The 20,804-nt window shown below is 45.7% G+C and overlaps 2 protein-coding genes across 2 annotated transcripts; both read left to right on the top strand.

The window, feature by feature from the left end:
• The first annotated feature begins 8,465 nt into the window (after positions 1-8,465).
• LOC119956515 (ferritin heavy chain, oocyte isoform-like) lies at positions 8,466-10,607 on the top strand. The gene is made up of 4 exons (XM_038783799.1): positions 8,466-8,580; positions 9,196-9,342; positions 9,949-10,074; positions 10,352-10,607. The coding sequence occupies exons 1-4, from the start codon at positions 8,479-8,481 to the stop codon at positions 10,496-10,498; spliced, it is 522 nt and encodes a 173-aa protein (XP_038639727.1). The 5' UTR covers positions 8,466-8,478; the 3' UTR covers positions 10,499-10,607.
• A 4,061-nt stretch (positions 10,608-14,668) lies between these two features.
• On the top strand, positions 14,669-16,830 carry LOC119956292 (ferritin heavy chain, oocyte isoform-like). Its single transcript, XM_038783374.1, has 4 exons — positions 14,669-14,805; positions 15,441-15,587; positions 16,162-16,287; positions 16,562-16,830. The coding sequence occupies exons 1-4, from the start codon at positions 14,704-14,706 to the stop codon at positions 16,706-16,708; spliced, it is 522 nt and encodes a 173-aa protein (XP_038639302.1). The 5' UTR covers positions 14,669-14,703; the 3' UTR covers positions 16,709-16,830.
• Positions 16,831-20,804: the final 3,974 nt, after the last annotated feature.

Here is a 20,804-nt window from a genome sequence, read left to right as displayed (position 1 = left end):
GGTTGGTCCTGATCACTTTCTTGATCAAATTTAGTGTCTGACATAGTTTTCTCCAACAAAAAAAAAATCTTGTGTCCCTCACCATTCCATATCTGCCCAAGGGAAGCATGTAGAGAAGAGTGTTTGTTTGTTTTTTTTTTTTTTGTTACATTTTGCTAATACTGTGCTTGTGGTTACACCTCATTGGAGAAGGGGTGGGTCAGTATTGGCTCTTCAACCTAGAAAATATCTGCTGTCCTGGAAAAGGAATGTGGATGACACCAATGTGAGTATGAGAGCGCAGGTCAATTTGGTCAAACTCCATGTGCAGGTGTGGAATGATAAAATGGCTAGTTTAATCTTGAAGACCCCTTGCCTATAACAAAGCATAGTACAGATGTACACATCTAATTATTTGACTAGTAGGGAAAGGTGATAGACAATGAATAAATGAAATCACCTGGAGCTAGTGCAACTATCCTCTTTTATGACTTACTACCAACTACTATGTATTTTGCCACACAGTAGATCTCTATTGCCACCAGCTGGTTGAAGGTCCCATTGATAGCTATAAGCATTGATTATATACCAAACCATGCACAGGCACATCACCACATGCATAAAGCAGAAGTGTAAAATATTTCTTTTTTTCTTTGTCCATTACAAAGCCAGTGTGTGGAGTGGACAGGGAAGTCCTCCACTTGCTCCCATGTTGATTTCAATTTATGGTCCCCACAGGGAGACATACAATATCTAAGCTGACAATAATGGGCATTACACCTGATCTCGGGCTTGATCTGAGGCAAATGGTCAAGGAGTAGTTTGCAGATAGGAAAACTGAGCATGCAGCTTCCAGTTCTTCAACTTGGGAAGGGGTAAGGGGAGGGAGGAGTGTATCACTAATCCACTTTCAATTTCTCCTTTCCCCCCACCCCCCCAAACTGTCCGTTGATCTGACTGTCTGGTGCAGGTCTGTCTATTTCAATCTATTGTGGTCAACATTGTGAATCTTTGAGGTTACGGACTGTAGTTCTGGACTTTGCCCAGCAATATTCCAAGACATGGATTTTAACCTGGATCAAACGTGGGGAAACCTCCCACATGTGAGCCCTTGGATCTTTGAGATCTGATGTGAAACTCTGATTCTGACAACAGGAGCAGACATCAAGTTCGGCTTGAGGGAAGTCAAAGGAACCCACATCACTGATAACGTTTCACGTGAGATTACTGGGGGGGCAAATTGAACTAGTGATCTACAGACGAGAGCGGAGATTGATTGGAAAATAGCAGATCGAGGAGTGAGTGTGTCCTTGAATTGGCCGGATGTGGCCAATCATTCTTCCTCCCCAAGGTTTCTATACCCAGTCCCCAATGTTTAATTGTTCATAATCAATATGGATTGGAATAAGGAGCCAAGTTTCCTAATGACACTAAATTGGTTACCATGGTACCTTAAGGAGCAGGAAGGTGCAAAGGGGTATTGATAGATTACATGAGTGTACAAAACAGTGACAGATGAAATGGGTTATGAATTTAATAGTGGAAAAGATTAATCAGTGTTTACTAAATGGTGACGAGCAGGGGAACGTCCAGGACCAGGGAGAGGTAGGGGTCCATCTACAGAAATGACAAAAACCATTCAGCAGACATTAAAATGAATTGAAAAGACTATTTGAATTTTAGTCTTGATCTCAATGGGCGTGGAATAAAAAGGGATGGACGCTCTGCGCAGTTGTGTAAAGTAAGTTAGAAAACATCTGGAACACTTCAGGTCTGATATATATTGGCTTTGGAGTGAGTGCCCAGATTGACCAGACTGCTACTAGGAGCGAAAGGGTTAAATTATGACAGTTTGCATAGAATTGTCTTGCATTTCCTCATTGACGAATAAGGGGCGCTTACACTTGACGTGGAGATGGTAGTTAATCGGTGTGTGTGTCAGGAGAGAGAAGATGGGGATGATTTCCCCTTTTCCCATCTCACAACTCACCGAAGGCAGATGTGATTTTGCAAAAAGGACAAAAAAATGTTTTCACCCTGAGTGCTGAACCCACCAACAAATGTCAGGCTTCCTGGCAAGGTTTAACAAATAAAGATACATTTTCATTATTCATCACTCCACACCACAACCACAACCAACTCGTACAGACTTACACCTGTAATGTTCCTTTTATTGTTCTCCAAGATAGTCAAAAGTGTTTACAAAGAACATTAAGCTATATATTTAAACCAAAGCTAGTTTATTTTACACTCGAGCCTGATTTAGCACAGTGGGCTAAACAGCTGGCTTATCATGCAGAACAAGGCAGGCAGCGCGGGTACAATTCCCGTACCAGCCTCCCGAAAATGAAATGAAAATCGCTTATTGTCACGAGTAGGCTTCAAATGAAGTTACTGTGAAGAGCCCCTAGTCGCCACATTCCGGCGCCTGTTACGGGAATCGAACCGTGCTGCTGGCTTGCCTTGGTCTAATCAAAGCCAGCAATTAGCCCTGTGAGCTAAACAGCCCCATCCCCGAGCACGCACAGGAATGTGGTGACTAGGGGCTTTTCACAGTAACTTTATTGAAGCCTATTTGTGATAATAAGCGATTATTATATTATTGTTACTTGAAATGGTTCACACACTCTACTCAGCTAACAAAATAATAGTACTGAATGTACGTCACAGTAATTAATTAATTATTTCTAATACAACCAATACTCTAACTCAACCTTACACTATCCTTCTCCAACAGCTTCTCCAAGAATGCTTAGAGACGCAGCCTTTTATAAGACTACTCAGCGATGCCATCTAGTGTTGAGATACATGAACATCATCTTATTAACCCTTTACTCTCCTTAGATTATACATATTATTACAACACCCACACTCGGAAAGATTGTGATTAGAAAGGTAATATGGGACTTCCGATGGTGGCCATGGAGGGGTAGGTAAAGTAGAGGCGGGAATACTGTCCTGGACCCAGCGGGGGTGAACGAGGTGTTTAAGGACTTTTATAGTCAATTATGTGAGTCGGAACCCCCGACTGGGGTGGAGGGGATGGGGCAAGTTCTGGATCAGTTGAGGTTCCCGAGGGTGGAGGAGGATCTGGTGGAGGGGCTGGGAGCCCCAATTGAGATTGAGGAAATAATCAAGGGGCTGGAGGGCCTGCAGTCGGGCAAGGCCCCGGGGCCTGACGGCTATCCAGTGGAATTCTATAGGACGTTTTCAGAGATATTGAGCCAACTGCTGGTGAGGACATTTAATGAAGCAAGAGAGAAGGGTGTCCTCCCCCGAACAATGTAGCAGGCCTCGATCTCATTGATCTTGAAACGGGAGAAGGATCCGGAGCAATGTGGGTCATACAGGCCGATTTCTCTACTGAATGTGGACGCCAAACTGCTGGCTAAGATACTGGCCGCAAAGATAGAGGATTATGTCCCGGAGATGACAGGGGAAGACAAGATGGGATTTGTTAAGGGCAGGCAACTCAAAGCCAATGTTCGAAGGCTTCTAAATGTTATTATGATGCCCTGAGAAGGAGAGGAGGCGGAGGTAGTGGTAACGATGGATGCGGAGAAGGTGTTTGATCGGGTGGAGTGGAATTACCTGTGGGAGGCGCTGGGAAGGTTTGGGTTTTGTGAGGGCTTTATTGACTGGGTGTGGTTGCTCTATCAGGCAACCAGTAGCGAGTGGGCGTACGAACCGGCTGAGGTCGGGGTATTTTGAACTACACCAAGGGACGAGGCAAGGGTGCCCCCTCTCCCCACTGCTGTTTGCTCTGGCCATAGAGCCATCGGCCATGGCGTTAAGAGCCTCTAGGAACTGGAAAGGGCTGGTTCAGGGGGGGTGGAGCACCGGGTCTCACTCTACGCAGATGACCTGCTCTTGTACATTTCAGACCCGTTGGAGGGGATGGGGGAAGTAATGCGAATCTTGTGGCACTTTGGCCATTTTACGGGGTATGAATTGAACATGGGGTTCAATTCGAGAGAACATCGCGAGATGTTCATGATCCAGGCAAGAGGGCAGGAGAAGAGACTGGGAGAGCTGCCGCTTAGAATGGTAGGGAAGAGATTTCGATATCTGGGAATCCAGGTAGCTCGGGAATGGGAGGCACTGCACAGGTTAAACCTATCCCGGTTGGTAGAACAAATGGAAGGGGACTTTTAAGAGATGGAACATGCTCCCGCTATCACTGGCGGGGAGAGTACAGACCGTGAAAATGAAGGTCCTCCCCAGATTTCTGTTTGTCTTTCAGTGCCTCCCCATCTTCAACCCGAAGGCCTTTTTCAAGCGGGTGAATAAGATTATTTTGGGCTTTGTGTGGGCGGGTAAAGCCCCGCGAGGGAACAAAGTGTTGCTGAAGCACAGTCGGGGGAAGGGTGGGTTGGCGCTGCTGAACTTCTGCAATTACTACTGGGCGGCTAATATAGCCATGATCAGGAAGTGGGTAGTGGAGGGAGGGGTCGGTATGGGAGCGGATGGAGGCGGCGTCATGTAAAGACATCAGTCTCGGAGTATTAGTAACGGCACCTCTGCCGTTCTCACCGACCCGATACTCCACAAGTCCGGTGGTAGTGGCGGCTCTGAGGATCTGGGGGCAGCGGAGGAGATATAAGAGAGGAGAGGGAGCATCGATTTGGACCCCGATTTATAACAACCACAGGTTTGTACCGGGTAGGCTAGATGGCGGGTTCCGGAGTTGGCAGAGGGCAGGAATTAGAAGGATGGGGGATCTATTTATAGATGGGAGCTTTCCCAGCTTGAAAGCTTTGGAGGATAAATTTGAATTGACAGCAGGGAACAGGTTTAGGTATTTGCAGGTGCGAGGCTTCCTGAGAAAACAGGTGCCGGCCTTTCCGCTGCTGCCGCCATGGGGGTACAGGATAGAGTAGTTTCCATTACCTGGGTGGAAGAGGAGAAGGTATCGGATATTTACCAGGAGCTTTCGGAGGCAGAGGAAACTCCGGTGGAGGAGCTTAAAGGCAAGTGGGAGGATGAGCTAGGAGGAGAGATGGAGGCGAGTCTATGGGCGGATGCCCTAAGCAGGGTTAATACCTCCTCATCATGTGCCAGGCTCAGCCTGATACAATTTAAGGTAGTCCACCGGGCGTACATGACAGTGGCTAGGGTGAGCAAGGTATTCGGGGTAGAGGACAGGTGTGCGAGGTGCACGGGAAGCCCAGCAAATCATGTCCACATGTTTTGGGAATGCCCGAAGTTTAGAGAGTTTTGGCAGGATTTCGCTGAGGCAATGTCCACGGTGCTAAAAACACAGGTAGTGCCGAGTCCGGAGGTAGCAATCTTTGGAGTGTCGGAAGAGCCGGGAGTTCAGGGGGCGAAAGAGGCCGACGTCCTGGCCTTTGCCTCCCTGGTAGCCTGGAGACGGAACGTATTAATGTGGAGGGACTCAAAGCCCCCGAGTGTAGAGACCTGGGTTAGTGACATGGCTGGGTTTCTCAGTCTCGAGAAGATGAAGTTCGCCTTAAGGGGGGGGTCAACGGTCGGGTTCACCCGGAGGTGGCAGCCGTTCGTCAACTTTCTCGGGGAAAATTAACAATGTCAGCAGATGCAGAATTCCGGGGGGGGAGGAGGGGGGGGGGGGGGGGGGGGGGTAGTGGAGGGAGGGGTCGGTATGGAGCGGATGGAGGCGGCGTCATGTAAAGACATCAGTCTCGGAGTATTGGTAACGGCTCCTCCTCTGATGTCATTGTTTTTGTTACTGTTAGAAAAATTTTCAAAAACCTTAATAAAATATTATTTAAAAAAAGAAAGGTACTCTGCAATTAGGTCCTCAAAATGTGAGTGTTCTGTCACGTGCTTTTTTCATCACACAAAGCCATGAAACTTTGTAGACCAGTAATTCTTTTCTCCACAGAAGAATAGAATCTGGAGGTTTGGGAAGTCAGGTTTGTTGTGGATTATTGTTTGAATTGCAGATTTCTCTTGTTCCACTCCAGTCGAGGTACAACAAAAGCCCTGTAGCGAAAACGCGGTTCAATTCCTCCAACGGGGAATTAAACAATAATCCGAGTTCTCTTCCAACTGATGATACCGAGACAGGTCTTGTTTCTGCTCTGTTCTAGCTCTCCCTCTCTTTTCTGCTCTAAAAATGCGCCTCTTTCTGTCCATCGTCCTCACAAACAGTTTCTGACTGTTGAGCCGTTGTCAAACAATGGCCCCGGGTTTCACCCACTCGCAAATCACCCTGATAGGAATAGGGAGTTTTCCGCACCCATTCTCTGGATTTCAATTCCAAAGGCAGAAGGTCTGCAAGCAGTATTGTGAAAACAGTATTGTGAAAACAGCAGAAGGGTGACTATTAACCACAGAAAGTGCGAGCTTCAATTCCAGGATCTCTGTTCAATTCCATATCTCACAAGATATGTGCTGAAAATTCATTTGCATTTTAATGACTGAACTCAATCTGAAGATTAACCCACGGTCTTGTGAAGTTCCATGTACATCGACAGGAAGGGAAAGGTCACCTGACCTCTCAACTCCAATTTGTTTGAAACTCTTTCGAATTTGTACTGCATAAGTCCATATTATATGATATCATGTTGATGTCATTGTTTTTGTTACTGATATTGATTTGATATGATAGAGAGGGACAAATAATTTCCTCTTTTTTTTTAATAAATGTTTTTATTCAGTTTTCGTATTTTATATTGAACAAATTACAAATTGTTAGGAGAGAGAAAAAAAAAAACAAACAAAAACAAACACGCAAAAATTAACATACATATTTACAGGTAAGCATCTTCGTAGTAGTAACTGCGCCCCCCCCCCCCCCCCTCAACATGTTTATTTAGCTTGGTTTTGGGCCTTAGCTAGCCATCGAACCCCCGTAACGAACCTGTAGCCCCCCCCCCCCTCCCGCTACCTTCCCCCGACTATTCTTCCTCTTGTACATTGGCCACAAATAGGTCCCGGAACAGTTGCATGAATGGCTCCCACGTTCTGTGGAAGCCGTCGTCCGACCCTCGGATGGCAAATTTGATTTTCTCCATTTGGAGAGATTCCGAGAGGTCGGACAGCCAGTCCGCAGCTCTGGGCGGTGCTGCTGACCGCCAGCCAAACAGGATTCTACGGCGGGCGATCAGGGAGGCAAAGGCAAGGGCATCCGCCCTCCTCCCCAGGAATAGATCTGGCTGTTCTGAAACCCCGAAGACCGCCACTATCGGGCATGGCTCCACCCTCACTCCCACCACTTTGGACATTACCTCGAAGAAGGCTGTCCAGTACTCCACGAGTCTGGGGCAGGACCAGAACATGTGGGCGTGGTTGGCCGGGCCTCTTTGGCACCTTTCACATCTGTCTTCCACCTCCGGGAAGAACCTACTCATACGGGTTCTTGTTAAGTGGGCTCTATGTACCACTTTTAGTTGCGTCAGGCTGAGCCTTGCGCACGTGGAGGTGGAGTTGACCCTATGCAGTGCTTCGCTCCAGAGTCCCCACCCGATCTCCATCCCCAGGTCGTCCTCCCATTTCCTCCTTGTTGCGTCCAGTACGGTGTCGTCCCTATCTACCAGTCGGTCATACATGTCACTACAGTTCCCTTTCTCTAGGATACTTGCGTCCAGTAGGTCTTCCAGTAGTGTCTGTCGTGGCGGTTGTGGGTACGTCCTTGTCTCCTTTCGTAGGAAGTTTTTGAGCTGCAGGTACCGTAGCTCGTTCCCCCCAGCTAGCTGAAATTTCTCTGTCAGAAATAATTTCCTCTTGTGAGGTAGTCCAGGACCAGGACAGCATAATCTTAAAATTGGAGCGAAACCATTCTGGGAGCTGTTAGGAAACACTTCTTCACAAAAAGGCTAGGAATCTGGATTTTTCTCCCCAAAACTGTTGAGGGTCATTCAAACATTTCAAAAACTAATATTGCTGCCATTTGTTAGCTAAGAGTATGAAGGGATATGGAACCAAGTAAGGTGTATGGTTAAACCTCCAATCAGCAAAGCAGGTATATAGAGTTAAACTTCCGATCAGCAAGGGTCAAACTCAATGACGGTAAGGCAGCACAGTGGTTAGCACTGCTGCCTCACGATGCCGAGGTCCCTGGTTCGATCCCGGCTCTGGGTCACTGTCCGTGTGGAGTTTGCACGTTCTCCCCGTGTTTGCGTGGGTTTCGCCCCCACAACCCAAAGATGTGCAGGGTAGGTGGATTGGCCACGCTAAATTGCCCCTCAATTGGAAAAAATGAACTGGGTACTCTAAATCTATGAAACAAAAGAAAATTTTATAACTCAACGGTGGTACGGTTTGAGGGCTTCATCCAGTTCCAATGTTCCAATCACAAAACAATTATCTAAACTTGTCTGCATTCCACTGAAATGATAGGCTCTCGGGAGCACCACTCCTCTTCCCCTTAATTGGTGCCTGGATTCATGCAAGGTTTCTGACTGGCTATCATGGGATTGCCAATCAGCATTGGTTTGACTGCAGGATGTCCCAGTCATATAAATACAAGAGCTTGGGTTGGGAATTTTTACCTGATGTTCAGCAGTAATAGTGAAGATGGCATCGCAAGTGCGTCAGAACTACCACAAGGACTGTGAGGATGCTGTTAACAAGCAGATCAACCTGGAGCTCTATTCCTCCTATGTTTACCTCTCCATGGTGAGTTTTTGTCTTTTTTGGGGGGGGGAGGGGTGGTGTTCCTGTTTTTAATTGATGCTGTTGAATTCTGAGCAGGTAGTGTTACCCCCCACAAGTCAATTTTGTGAATGTGACTTTACTCTGGTTAAATGGGGGGATGACTCTGTAAAAGCTATCCTGTTCTTGAACATTTAACTTTAAAACTTTTGAGTTCTCTGATGTGTCTAATAATGAATTCTTCAAATGCATAAACCTGATCATTATCATTAACTTGGATGGAAGCAATTTAAATTTTAATTGCCTGACTGATTAGTGGTACATTAGCTGATTTAGCAGGGCTGTTTAGCATACTGGGCTAAATCGCTGGCTTTGAAAGCAGGCCAGCAGCACTGTTTGATTCCTGTAACAGCCTCCCCGAACAGGTGCCAGAATGTGGCGACTAGGGGCTTTTCACAGTAACTTCATTTGAAGCCTACTTGTGACAATAAGCAATTTTCATTTCATTTAGTTCTGGCCCACTATTTTGTGCTTGGTAAGTGTGTATCCTGAGGCTGAACTGATTAACCACTAAATTGGCTCCTTTGTTTCAATAGGCCAAGTAGCTCTGACCTGTTCACTTCTGTTTTGTCTTCACAGTCCTCTTATTTTGGCCGGGATGATGTTGCCCTGCGTCACTTTGCTGAGTTCTTCAAGGAGCAGTCACATGAGGAACGGGAACACGCTGAGAAACTGATGGAATTCCAGAATAAACGTGGAGGCCGCATCATCCTGGAGGATGTCAAGGTTGGAATTTAATGGACTTCTGTGGTGATGTAATTTAAGTGTCTTTTTTTTTTTGCTTCCAAATCTTGCTACTCCACCCCCTCGAATGTGAGCAGTGAGATTAATGAGTACAATGCGAGTGTGATGATGATTTCACCTTTTGAAGCACTTAAACTAGTGAATACTGACAAATTGGTGCTTCAAAAAAGTATTGGCTCAACCATTATGGCCTAAGCTAGGAATAGTGTGGAAAATGTGGGCTATCGCTATGACCCATGGATAAAATCAGGACTTCAAAAGACATTGACTTAACAGGAATGGAGTTTCTTTAGCTCTGTTCTGCCAAGCCAGTGGACTGATCTACTGTAAGCAACAGAAACATAGGCAATACAAGCAGGAGGAGGCCTTCAAGCCTGCTCTGCCATTCATTATGATGGCTGATCATCCCACCATATTTCCTTTAGCCCCACGAGCTAATGGTCTCCAATGTTGCCTTAATGATTAACCACATGCTGCACAACATTCTTAATGCAGAAGTTGACTTCTGATTCTCTAACTGTGCCTTTTTTGAGCATGGCATCCCCTGGACTTTCAACTCTCAACAGCTCTCTCTATTCCTCTTTTCAGAAACCAGAGCAGGATGAGTGGAGCAATGGTCTGGAGGCAATGCAGAGAGCTCTGCAGATGGAGAAGAATGTGAACCAGAGTCTGCTGGATCTGCACAAACTCTCCTCTGGGAACACCGACCCTCATGTAAGTTGCATTTTGTTTCCTTCTCCAGGGATGTTGGAATCTGTGTAGTCATTCACAAATTATTTTTGGGTTTCCCACTTGTGGGGTTTTTTGAGCAAAGACAAGCAAACTTTGACTAAATTCCATTCTGACGCATCAATGGTTCTTTTCACTGGGTAAATTCTGGCTAAATCTGCCTGCAACACCTGTATCAGATTTGCCATCTTGAGGAGGTGGGGGGGAGAATTTTCATCTGGGGAAGATCCACACTAATTTCTCTTCTGTCCTCTTGTTTCAGCTCTGTGACTTCCTGGAGACTCACTACTTGGATGAACAAGTGAAGATGATCAAGAAGCTCGGAGATCACATCACCAACCTGAAGAGACTGGGAGCCCCTGAGAATGGCACGGGAGAGTACCTGTTTGACAAGCTCACCCTGGACTGACTGACTTTAATCCTTTTGCACTGAAGAGTGATCCAGCTTTGTTTTTTTTTCATGCTAAATTTCTGTTCTGACATGTTGCTGTATTTGAAAATAAATGTCACTGACCAGATTTGTTTCCCTGTGTAAATCAGTAGCTGACATGATTGGTTCAAATGTTTCGCGCTGTCTAACAGCTGATCACTAATTATTTTCTCTGTCCCATGAGATTCTTCAGCAAAAGGGATTTCCTTACCAAGTTATTGAAAAGGCCTTTGACCCTTCTCAAAGGGGGGAGTGTGTCTGCCTCCTACTTGCATCCTTCAAAACAAAGACATGTGATATCTGTATTGGGCTGTCACCAAACAGCTCCCTATTGTTAAATTGTGTATTTAGTTCAGTTTATTGCTGCCTGGCCCCCTAATCTCCCAAGGGCAATACGTCCCAGAGTCTTGAGGAGGCCAGGTAACTTAAACTCTAGATTGCAAGAGGAAAGCATCATCAATTATAGAATTCCTCACATTTGGAAGAATATTGTGGTAATATGGGACCCAATGCACTGGAGGTTCAAACCTAACTAGCAGCTGGAGGATGTTTAAATTCCAATAAATATTTTGTGTCTTGGTAATCGTGGCTTGTGAAAACCATCTGGTTCATGCTAGCAAATGTTATTAAATGGGTCTAATAGAACTTTATTATTCTTTCCCCCAAGAGGGGATAGAGGGTCTGAAACAGCTGTATAAGGAGCAGTTTAGACAACAACTGGACTGTCCTGTTTTGGAACAGTAGCTCGGCCTGTTAATCACTGGGGCGGGAGGAATGTGCAGTGATCAAGCCCCACACCCCATTCCAATAGACAGTTTACATGTTCAATTCTGTCACCAAAATCTTTATTGTCACAAGTAGGCTTACATTAACACTGCAATGAAGTTACTGTGAACAGCCCCTAGTCTCCACATTCCGGTACCTGTTTGGGTACACGGAGGGAGAATTCAGAATGTCCAATTCACCTGAGCACACTTTTTTCAGGACTTGGACTCCAGAAAGCTGAAACAGGAGGCCAGAAGAGTACCTGGAGGAAACCCACACATGTCATGATAAGCAGACATGCACATAATGAGATACAAGCAGGCTGCTAATGAATACAGAGAACCGGACATAACCAATCAGCAAGCAGAGCACTTGGGAGTGCTTTCCCACTATAAGTCACGAGGCACTCACACTCCGCCTCTTTCCACTGGTGACATCTACAGTGTGAGTCAGGGTGTACAAATCATATAACTCCTACAGCACATTGCTAAGAGCTAGTCTGATAGTCCGACAGATTAATCACACTAGGTTAGCAGAGAGTCGACCTCACAGACGAGTGAGCTAACAGTGTGACAGGTTCAATAAATTATATTGAACTAACCTCAAGGTGTGGAGTATCCCTCAAGTAAAGCTGCATCCAGTTGCAGCCCTTGTTATTGTACTGAGCTTAACACGACACGCAGAAACGGGGAGAGCGTGCAGACTCCACATAGACAGTGACCCAAGCTGGGAATCGATCCCATGTCCCTGGAGATGTGAAGCAACAGTGCTAACCACTGTGCTACGGTGCCGTCCGTGTTGCCAAGTGTTTACCCTCACTATGGTTATCTCTCTGGTAAAAAGCTGTTTTTCCAGGAATAGCGGTCACAGTCTTGCATTGATCCTTTAAGAGTCAGTGGGTGGGATTTATCAAACACCCGCTGCGTGTTTTTCGGGGGAGGGGGTGGCCCCACTATTTTTCTGCCGGTCCCGCCGTTGTCAATGGGATTTCCCGCTGACTTCTCTCATCGCCGGGAAGCCCGTGGGCCGGCGTGGGACCGGAATTTCCGACTGGCCTCTTTTTCCAGATTCCCCCAGACTGCTCTTAGTCCTTGAAGGTGAACCATTTTCTGTGATTACAATGTCCACGGCTGCTATTTACACCCAGTCTGGCCACACATGTGACACCAGACCCACAGCAATGTGGTTGACTCATACTGCCTCTCCGAAATGGCCGGGAAAGCCACTGGCAACAAGTATTGGCCTTGCAAGCAACAACGACGTCCCACGAATTAATAAGCCAAGAAAAAAGTGGACTCGGAAGTTTTCAGACAAGGGGGAATCCACTGTTGTCTACAGCTCTTAGAACCACTTGTCGGCTTTGCCAGAGACCTGCCACTTTTGCGGCCTGGTGGAGACCATGGAGCAGGTTTATGTTGTCTGTCCGGGGCTGCGCTCCCTATTTGGTTTCTTGACAGCGTTGTTGTTGAGGTTTTCTTTGCACTTCAGCCCCACGCTCCTGATCTACAGACATCCGGTGCGGAAGGGGGCGCGGGAAGGCGGAGGACCTCCTCGTGAACCTGCTCCTGGACCTGGACAAACTTGCCATTTATAGGTCCAGGCAGCGGGCGACCAAGGAGGTGGTCCAGCCTGACTGTCTGCCCATCTTCCGCGGCCTCGTTCGCGGCCGGGTTTCCCTGGAGAGGGAGCGTGCGGTGTCCACGGGCACACTCGAAGCCTTCCGTGCTCGGTGGGCACCACAGGGGTTTGATTGCCTTATCGACCCCGATTTTAATTTGGCGGGCCTTTGATAAGTTTTTGTTTCCAATCTCGTTCTTTTTGGGCTGTGCTCCACTCGCTGTTTTGGGGCACTCCCCTCTTTTGTTTCATCCATCAGTTACTTTATGTTCTTTTACTTGGTTGTCACACCCAGCATCACACCAGTGTCAGTGGCGGATGCTGGCTTAACTCCTGTACGTGTAGATAAACGTACAGGTCATCAATTCATGAAAAAAACACCACAAAAAACAAAAAAATAATTAAAAAAGACAAAACAGGCAAACAAAAATATTTTGTATTTGTTAAATTAGAGTAGTAAGACCATATAAAAGGTCTTCAGTTCTTAGATTTGGGGATAAAGCTCCATATCCCATTTAACGGTGACTGAGCGATAGCTTTCTGTTTGATATTCACCACAAATCCATTTCGCATTTCCCCAATTTGTCTGTTGGTTTGCGGATTCTCTGTGGCTTGTCTGGGGCAGGTCAGCCTCGTCCAATCAGTTGTGCTCAACGCTGTCCACGCATAGAAATTCCTAAAAAAAACTAGTGGACGGAAGACGAGTCTTTGGAACTCCCTTCCTGAAAAGGTGGGGAAGCAGAATCTTTGAATATTTTTAAGGCTGAGGTAGATAGATTCTTGGTAAGCGGGGCTGGGAACGCGGGGTCAAAGGTTATCGGGGGGATGTTTGAGGTCTTTACCAGATTAGCCAAGACCTTATTAAATGGTGGTGCAGGTTCGGGGGGCCGAATGGTCCATTCTGCCTCCTTGTCCAGAAGTTTGTGTGGCAGCTACAAAAACAAATTAAATAGGCTAATGGAATTTTATTCTTCATCTAATGTGGGCTGGATTAGAGAGAGGTAGAGGTTCTGAAACAGCTGTACAAAGAGCAGCTTAGACCACATCTGGAACACTGTCTCCATTTTGGATAAATTAGCTTTGGTGGAGATGCAGAAACGATTCACTGGAACGGAATCATCGCTAAAAGGGTTAAATGATGAGGACATTTTGCATCGACTGGTCTTTCAATCACAGAGTCTAGAATTAGGGGACGTGTTGAAGGTGATTATTGGATTTGATAGGGTGGATAGAGAGAAGCCAGAGAGAATCAGAGAATCTCCACATGGCAGAAGGAGGCCATCCCCAGGTGGGAAGAGAGGCGCAGCCTTAACGTTAGAACCAGGTTGTTCAGGAGTGAAGCTCGGAAGCATTTATTCAACAAAGAATGCTGGAAATCTGGAACTCTGTCACCCAAAATGTCAGAGGTCATTTCAACATTTCAACACTCAGGTTGTTAGTTTTGTTATGTGAGGGGTAAATGGGACTGAGACGTGTTTACAGAGTTAGAATTCAATCCAGTCACAATATGAATGGTAGAAAATGTTTGAAGGGTTGAATGAACCAATCACAGAGTAACCATCCTTATCTTTCCTGTATTCCACAGACCTGATTGGCTCTGGGTATCACACCCAACCCCACTCTCATTGATTAATTGGTGCCTGGATCATGGCAGATTCCTGATTGGCTATCAGAGATTGTCAATCATCATTGGTGATGTCATTCCCTGGTTGAATGCAGGATGTCCCAGTTGTATAAATACAAGAGCTTGTGAGGACTAAGGTCATGTTGTTGCTGTTTGACTTGGGCCATTAACCAGTAAGATGGCTTCCCAAGTGCGTCAGAACTACCACAAGGACTGTGAGGATGCTGTTAACAAGCAGATCAACCTGGAGCTCTATTCCTCCTATGTTTACCTCTCCATGGTGAGTTTTGTATTTTGGGAGACCTATTTTCAATTTAAGCCAGTGGCTTTGTTGCTTTCTGAGCAAGTAGTTTCCCTAGGTTAATGAGTTGGATTTAGATATATTCCCTCCCCAGACTGAATAGATTAAACACTCCAGATAGGAGTTTGTCCCTTTTTTCACTCCTGGATTCTATGAAGTTTCTGATAGAAGGATTAGTTTGAAGGTACCTGACCCCCTCTCTTCCAATTGAAGAGGAGCAATTAGATGTAATTGGCTGGCTGGTATGCTGAATTTGAAGGCTTTTCTATTTTCCACCATTGGTGTGAGAAAGGATGTAATTCATTTTGGTCAACAAACTTCAATCCAGAAAGCATTATTACTTGGCACAATTGTTAGCACTGTTGCCTCACATCGGCAGGATCCTGGGTTTGATTCTGACTTCTGGTGACTGTCTTGTGTGGGTTTCCTCCGGGTGCTCGGGTTTCCTCCCACCATCCATGGGGATTGGTTTGAACAGACTGAGGAAAAGCATTGATAAAGCAATTTATTTCAGGTCCCCTAATTGGAGGTCAGTATTGAGGTCAGGGACGTGTGAGGTGAGTCTGATAGATTGGGGTCTAACCAGCCTCTTTTTCCACTGTCTCTACCTGCAGTCCTCTTACTTTGACCGGGATGATGTTGCCCTGCGTCACTTTGCTGAGTTCTTCAAGGAGCAGTCACATGAGGAACGGGAACACGCTGAGAAACTGATGGAATTCCAGAATAAACGTGGAGGCCGCATCATCCTGGAGGATGTCAAGGTTGCAATTTAACAGTCTTCTGTGGCAATGCAATTTCCGTGTCTTTTTTTTCTGGACTTTTAAATCTTGCTACTCCACCATCTCTAGGCTGTCAGCAGTGTTAAAATTGCGAGTGTGACTATAGATAAAAGATGATTTCACCTTTGACGCACTTGAACTCGTGAACACTGAGGATCAATAAATGGGTGCTCCAGAAAGTATTGGTTGAACCAATTGTGGGGCTAATCTAGGAATAGTCTTGAAAATGTGGGCTCTTGCTATGACCCATGGATAAAGTCAGGACTTCACAAGACTTTGACTGAGCAGGAATAGAGTTTCATTAGCTCTGCTCTGCCAAGCCAAATGACTGATCTACTGCCAGCAATAGAAACATAGACAATACAAGCAACAGGAGGCGATTTGGCCTTTGCACCTGCTCTGCCATTCATTACAATTGTGGCTGATTATCCTGCCTTTTTTACTTTAGCCCCAAGAGCTAATGGTCTCCAATATTACCTTTCATGATTAAACACATTACACAACATTCTTCGTGCAGCACAAAAAAGACTTTTCTCTCTCTCTTTCCCCTTTTCAGAAACCAGAGCAGGATGAGTGGAGCAATGGTCTGGAGGCAATGCAGAGAGCTCTGCAGATGGAGAAGAATGTGAACCAGAGTCTGCTGGATCTGCACAAACTCTCCTCTGGGAACACCGACCCTCATGTGAGTTGCATTTTGTTTTCTTCTCCAGTGATGATGTTGAAATCTGTAGTCATTTGCAGAATTGGTTTTCGGTTTCCCATTGCTGGGTTTGACTAAATTCCGTTTTGAGGCATGTTTATCTTCACTCCCCAGGAGAATGGTGAATTGCCACTTTTATGTGGGTAAATTCTGGCTAAATCTACCCACAACACCCATGTGCATCAAATTTGCCATCTTGAGGAGGTGGGCGGGAGGGAAAGATCCCCACTAATTCTCTTCTGTCCTCGTGTTTCAGCTTTGTGACTTCCTGGAGACTCACTACTTGGATGAACAAGTGAAGATGATCAAGAAGCTCGGAGATCACATCACCAACCTGAAGAGACTGGGAGCCCCTGACAATGGCACGGGAGAGTACCTGTTTGACAAGCTCACCCTGGACTGACTCTATAATCCTTTTCCAAATCATGAAGGACAATGAAGAAGAAGAATTGAACTTTGTTTATTTTGTGCTCTAATTCAGTTCTGAGATATTGCTGTATTTGGAAATAAATGCCGCTGACCAGATTTGTTTTCCTTGTGTAATTCAGTAGCTGATATGATTGGTTCACAAAGATTTCTAGCTGTCTAACATCTGATCCTTAATTATTCCCTTCTCCTTCTTTCCCCCCCCCCCCCCACCATGAGGTTCTTCAGCAAAAGTGATTTCCTTACTAAGTTATTAAAAAAGGTCTTTGACCCTTCTCAAAGGGGGAGTGGATCTGGCTCAGACTTGCATCCCTCAACAAAAGGAAGACATTTGACATCTGTATTATGTTGTCACCAACCTGTTCCCTCTTGTTAAAGATGTGGATGCAGTCCAGTTTATTGCTGCCAGCCCCCTATTCTCAAAGCGCGATAGTTCCTAGTGTCCTGGAGGGGCCAGGTAACTTAAACTCTAGATTGCGAGTGAAAAGATCTGATCTTCAGTCATAGAAATATCATTGGGACTAGTAATCCAGAGACCCAATCCACTGGAGGTTCAAGTCCCACCTGGGCAGCTGGTGGTGTTCAAATCCCAATAAATTATCTCCTGTCTTGGTAATGGTGACTTGAGACAACCCATCTGGTTGGGGTTGATGCTAGAAAAACAGCTTAAATAGGCGAATAGAATTGTATTCTTCATCGCGGTGGCTGGGGTGGAGGTTACAAAACGACTGTACAAGAAGCAGCTCAGACAGCATCAGAAATGTCCAGTTTGGAGAAGGAACTCTGCTCATCAATCACTAGGGTGGGAGATGTGCGCAGTTGATCAAGACTCCCCTACTCCAAAAGTCACCACATTAGTTTAACTTCAATTCCATTACCAAAATATCATATTTGTTATTGTCCAAAGTAGGCTTACATTAACACTGCAATGAAGTTACTGTGAAAAGCCCCTAGTCGTCACAATCCGGAGCCAGTTTGGGGACACAGAGGGAGAATTCAGGATATCCAATTCACCTAACAAGGAGGTCTTGCTGGAGGAAACCGGAGGAAACCCATGCAGATACCGGGAGAACATGCAGACTCCACAGTGACCCAAGCCGGGAATCGAACCTGGCTTCCTGGTGCTGTGAAGCATCAGTGCTAACTACTGTGCTACCGTGCCGTCAATGAGGCCAAGTGCTCACCTTCACTACGGTTACCTGAAATAAAAGAAACGTTAACCAGGCTTCTTTTGATAATTAACAAACTTTAGTTTATGAGAGAACCATTATTGGCTGAATGGAAAGGCAAAGTTGTAACAACAGATGGTGTGAACTCTGAAAGTATAAGTGTTACTCTTTGAATGCCATAGATTTCCCACACACCCGCACGCGCCTGAAAAATAATCGAATTTAAAACAAAAGGAATTCTGTAAAAGGTTAAAAGTCAATTGTTCAACAGCAAAGGATAGGTAGTGGTGTCTGTGAAATGGTGTCTGGGTTATACGGTTCGTCTCTCAGGGCTGATCCGTGAAACAATCAGTGAATCTTGAACTGCTTCACGGAGGGGCTCGAGGAATATTTGAGTGTGCTGTATTTCACCATGTAGAGCAACTCGGGAGCTGGATATATTCACCTCCAGCTGTGGATTGTCTCTGGACTGCAAAATGGCTGCTGTCTTCCTCTCAAAGAGTCACCCCTTCTCTCCTCCGAGCACTTTAAAAAAAAAACAGATCTAGGCATTGTAATGTTCTTGTCGGATGGTCTAGTTTATTACAAGAACACTTGTAGCTAAAGCTATAAATCATTCATTAACAGAAACTGTGGGTAAACTATATACAAAACCATAGATTAATAGCAGTAAAATAATGCACAAGCAACCTCTCCCTTCAGCTTCTGCCAGCCAGTCTGAGGTCAGTTGTCTCGAACATTCACTTATAGACAAGTGAGACGCCTAGTGGTCAGTCGGTGAATTACAACACAACAATGATATCTCTTCAGGCGTAGCTTTTTTCAGAGTTGTAAAATAACCTGTGGCTGCCCCTCCCCCCCCACCCCACCCTACCCCTCTACCCCCACCCTACCCCCAGCCCCGCTTTGTACACAATCCACCAAGGTCAAGAGGCTTACAGTTTTTTTTATCAGAACTGTTTCATTATCTTTCTGATACAAAGCTCTGATATTCCAGAAACAGTGGTCAGAGCCTTGCATTGATCCATTAAGAGACATTGGATGGGATTTATTGACCACCCTGCCGCGTATTTTTCGGTGGGGGGAGGTGGAGGTGTCAATGGGATTTCCCGCTGACTGTATTCCTCACCGGCGGGAAGCCCGTGGGCCGGCTCGATACCGGAATTTCCAGTTGTTGTCTTTTAAAACACAAATTCTCCCCGTCTGCTCTTAGTCCTTGAAGATGAACCATTTTCTGTGATTAAATTGTTCATGGCAGCTATTTAACAACACTAATAATCATTTATTGTCACAAGTATGAAGTTACTGTGAAAAGCCCCTTGCCGCCACATTCCAGTGCCTGTTTAGGTAAACTGGAACGGGAATTGAACCCGCGCTGCTGGCCTTGTGCTGCATTACAAACCAGCTGTCTAGCACACTGAGCTAAACCAGTGGCCTGCTAGTGACACCAGACCCACAGCAAAATGGTTGACTCATAACTGCCCCTTCGAAATGGCCGAGAGCCAGGGGCAACAAGTATTGGCCTTGCAAGGAACATCCACGGCCCACAAATTAATAAGTGAAGAAAAAAGTATACTCGGAAGTTTTCAGACAAGGGGGAAACCACTGGTGTCTACAGCTCTCACGTTTGGGGATAAAGCTCCACATCCCATTTAACAGTGACTAAGCGATAGCTTTCTGTTTGATATTCACCACAAATCCATTTCGCATTTCCCCAATTTGTCTGTTGGTTTGCGGATTCTCTGTGGCTTGTCTGCGGCAGGTCAGCCTCGTCCAATCAGTGTGCTCAACGCTGTCCACGCACTGAAATTGCTAAAAAAAAACCATTGGACGGAAGATGAGTCTTTGGAGCTCTCTTCCTGAAAAGGTGGGGAAGCAGAATCTTTGAATATTTTTAAGGCTGAGGTAGATAGATTCTTGGTAAGCGGGGCTGGGAACGTGGGGTCAAAGGTTATCGGGCGGAGGTTTGAGGTCTTTACCAGATCAGTCAAGACCTCATTAAATGGTCATGCAGGTTCGAGGGGCCGAATGGTCCATTCTGCCTCCTTGTCCAGAGGTTTGTGTGACAGCTACAAAAACAAATTAAATAGGCTAATGGAATTTTATTCTTCATCTAATGGGGGCTGGAATAGAGAGAGGTAGAGGTTCTGAAACAGCTGTACAAAGAGCAGCTTAGACCACATCTGGAACACTGTGTCCATTTTGGATAAATTGGCTTTGGTGGAGATGCAGAAACGATTCACCGGAACGGAATCGGCGTTAAAAGGGTTAAACGATGAGGACAGTTTGCATCGACTGGTCTTTCAATCACAGGGTCCAGAATTAGGGGACGTGTTGAAGATGATTATTGGATTTGATAGGGTGGATAGAGAGAAGCCAGAGAGAATCAGAGAATCTCCACATGGCAGAAGGAGGCCATCCCCAGGTGGGAAGGGAGGCGCAGCCTTAACGTTAGAAGCAGGTTGTTCAGGAGTGAAGCTCGGAAGCATTTATTCAACAAAGAATGCTGGAAATCTGGAACTCTGTCACCCAAAATGTCAGAGGTCATTTTAACATTTCAACACTCAGGTTGTTAGATTTTTGTTATGTGAGGGGTAAATGGGACTGAGGCGTGTTTACAGAGTTAGAATTCAATCCAGTCACAATATGAATGATAGAAAATGTTTGAAGGGTTGAATGACCCAATCACAGAGTAACCATCCTTCTCTTTCCTGTATTCCACAGACCTGATTGGCTCTGGGTATCACACCCAACCCCCTCTCATTGATTAATTGGTGCCTGGATTCATGGCAATTTCCGGATTGGCTATCAGAGATGGTCAATCATCATTGGTGATGTCATTCCCTGGTTGAATGCAGGATGTCCCAGTTGTATAAATACAAGAGCTTGTGAGGACCAAGCTCA

Source organism: Scyliorhinus canicula, chromosome 23 (genome assembly GCF_902713615.1).
Source record: "Scyliorhinus canicula chromosome 23, sScyCan1.1, whole genome shotgun sequence".
NCBI classification, from domain to species: Eukaryota; Metazoa; Chordata; class Chondrichthyes; order Carcharhiniformes; family Scyliorhinidae; genus Scyliorhinus; species Scyliorhinus canicula.
The sequence above is the reverse complement of the archived record's forward strand: the minus strand, read 5'-3'. Positions and strand labels throughout refer to the sequence as shown.

Excerpts from the sequence above, each read along its gene's own strand:
- LOC119956515 (XM_038783799.1), top strand. The coding sequence starts at position 8,479 with ATGGCATCGCAAGTGCGTCAGAACTACCACAAGGACTGTGAGGATGCT. Across the intron at positions 8,581-9,195 it reads CCTATGTTTACCTCTCCATG|TCCTCTTATTTTGGCCGGGA; the intron begins GTGAGTTTTTGT and ends TTGTCTTCACAG. Across the intron at positions 9,343-9,948 it reads TCATCCTGGAGGATGTCAAG|AAACCAGAGCAGGATGAGTG; the intron begins GTTGGAATTTAA and ends TCCTCTTTTCAG.
- LOC119956292 (XM_038783374.1), top strand. The coding sequence starts at position 14,704 with ATGGCTTCCCAAGTGCGTCAGAACTACCACAAGGACTGTGAGGATGCT. Across the intron at positions 14,806-15,440 it reads CCTATGTTTACCTCTCCATG|TCCTCTTACTTTGACCGGGA; the intron begins GTGAGTTTTGTA and ends CTCTACCTGCAG. Across the intron at positions 15,588-16,161 it reads TCATCCTGGAGGATGTCAAG|AAACCAGAGCAGGATGAGTG; the intron begins GTTGCAATTTAA and ends TCCCCTTTTCAG.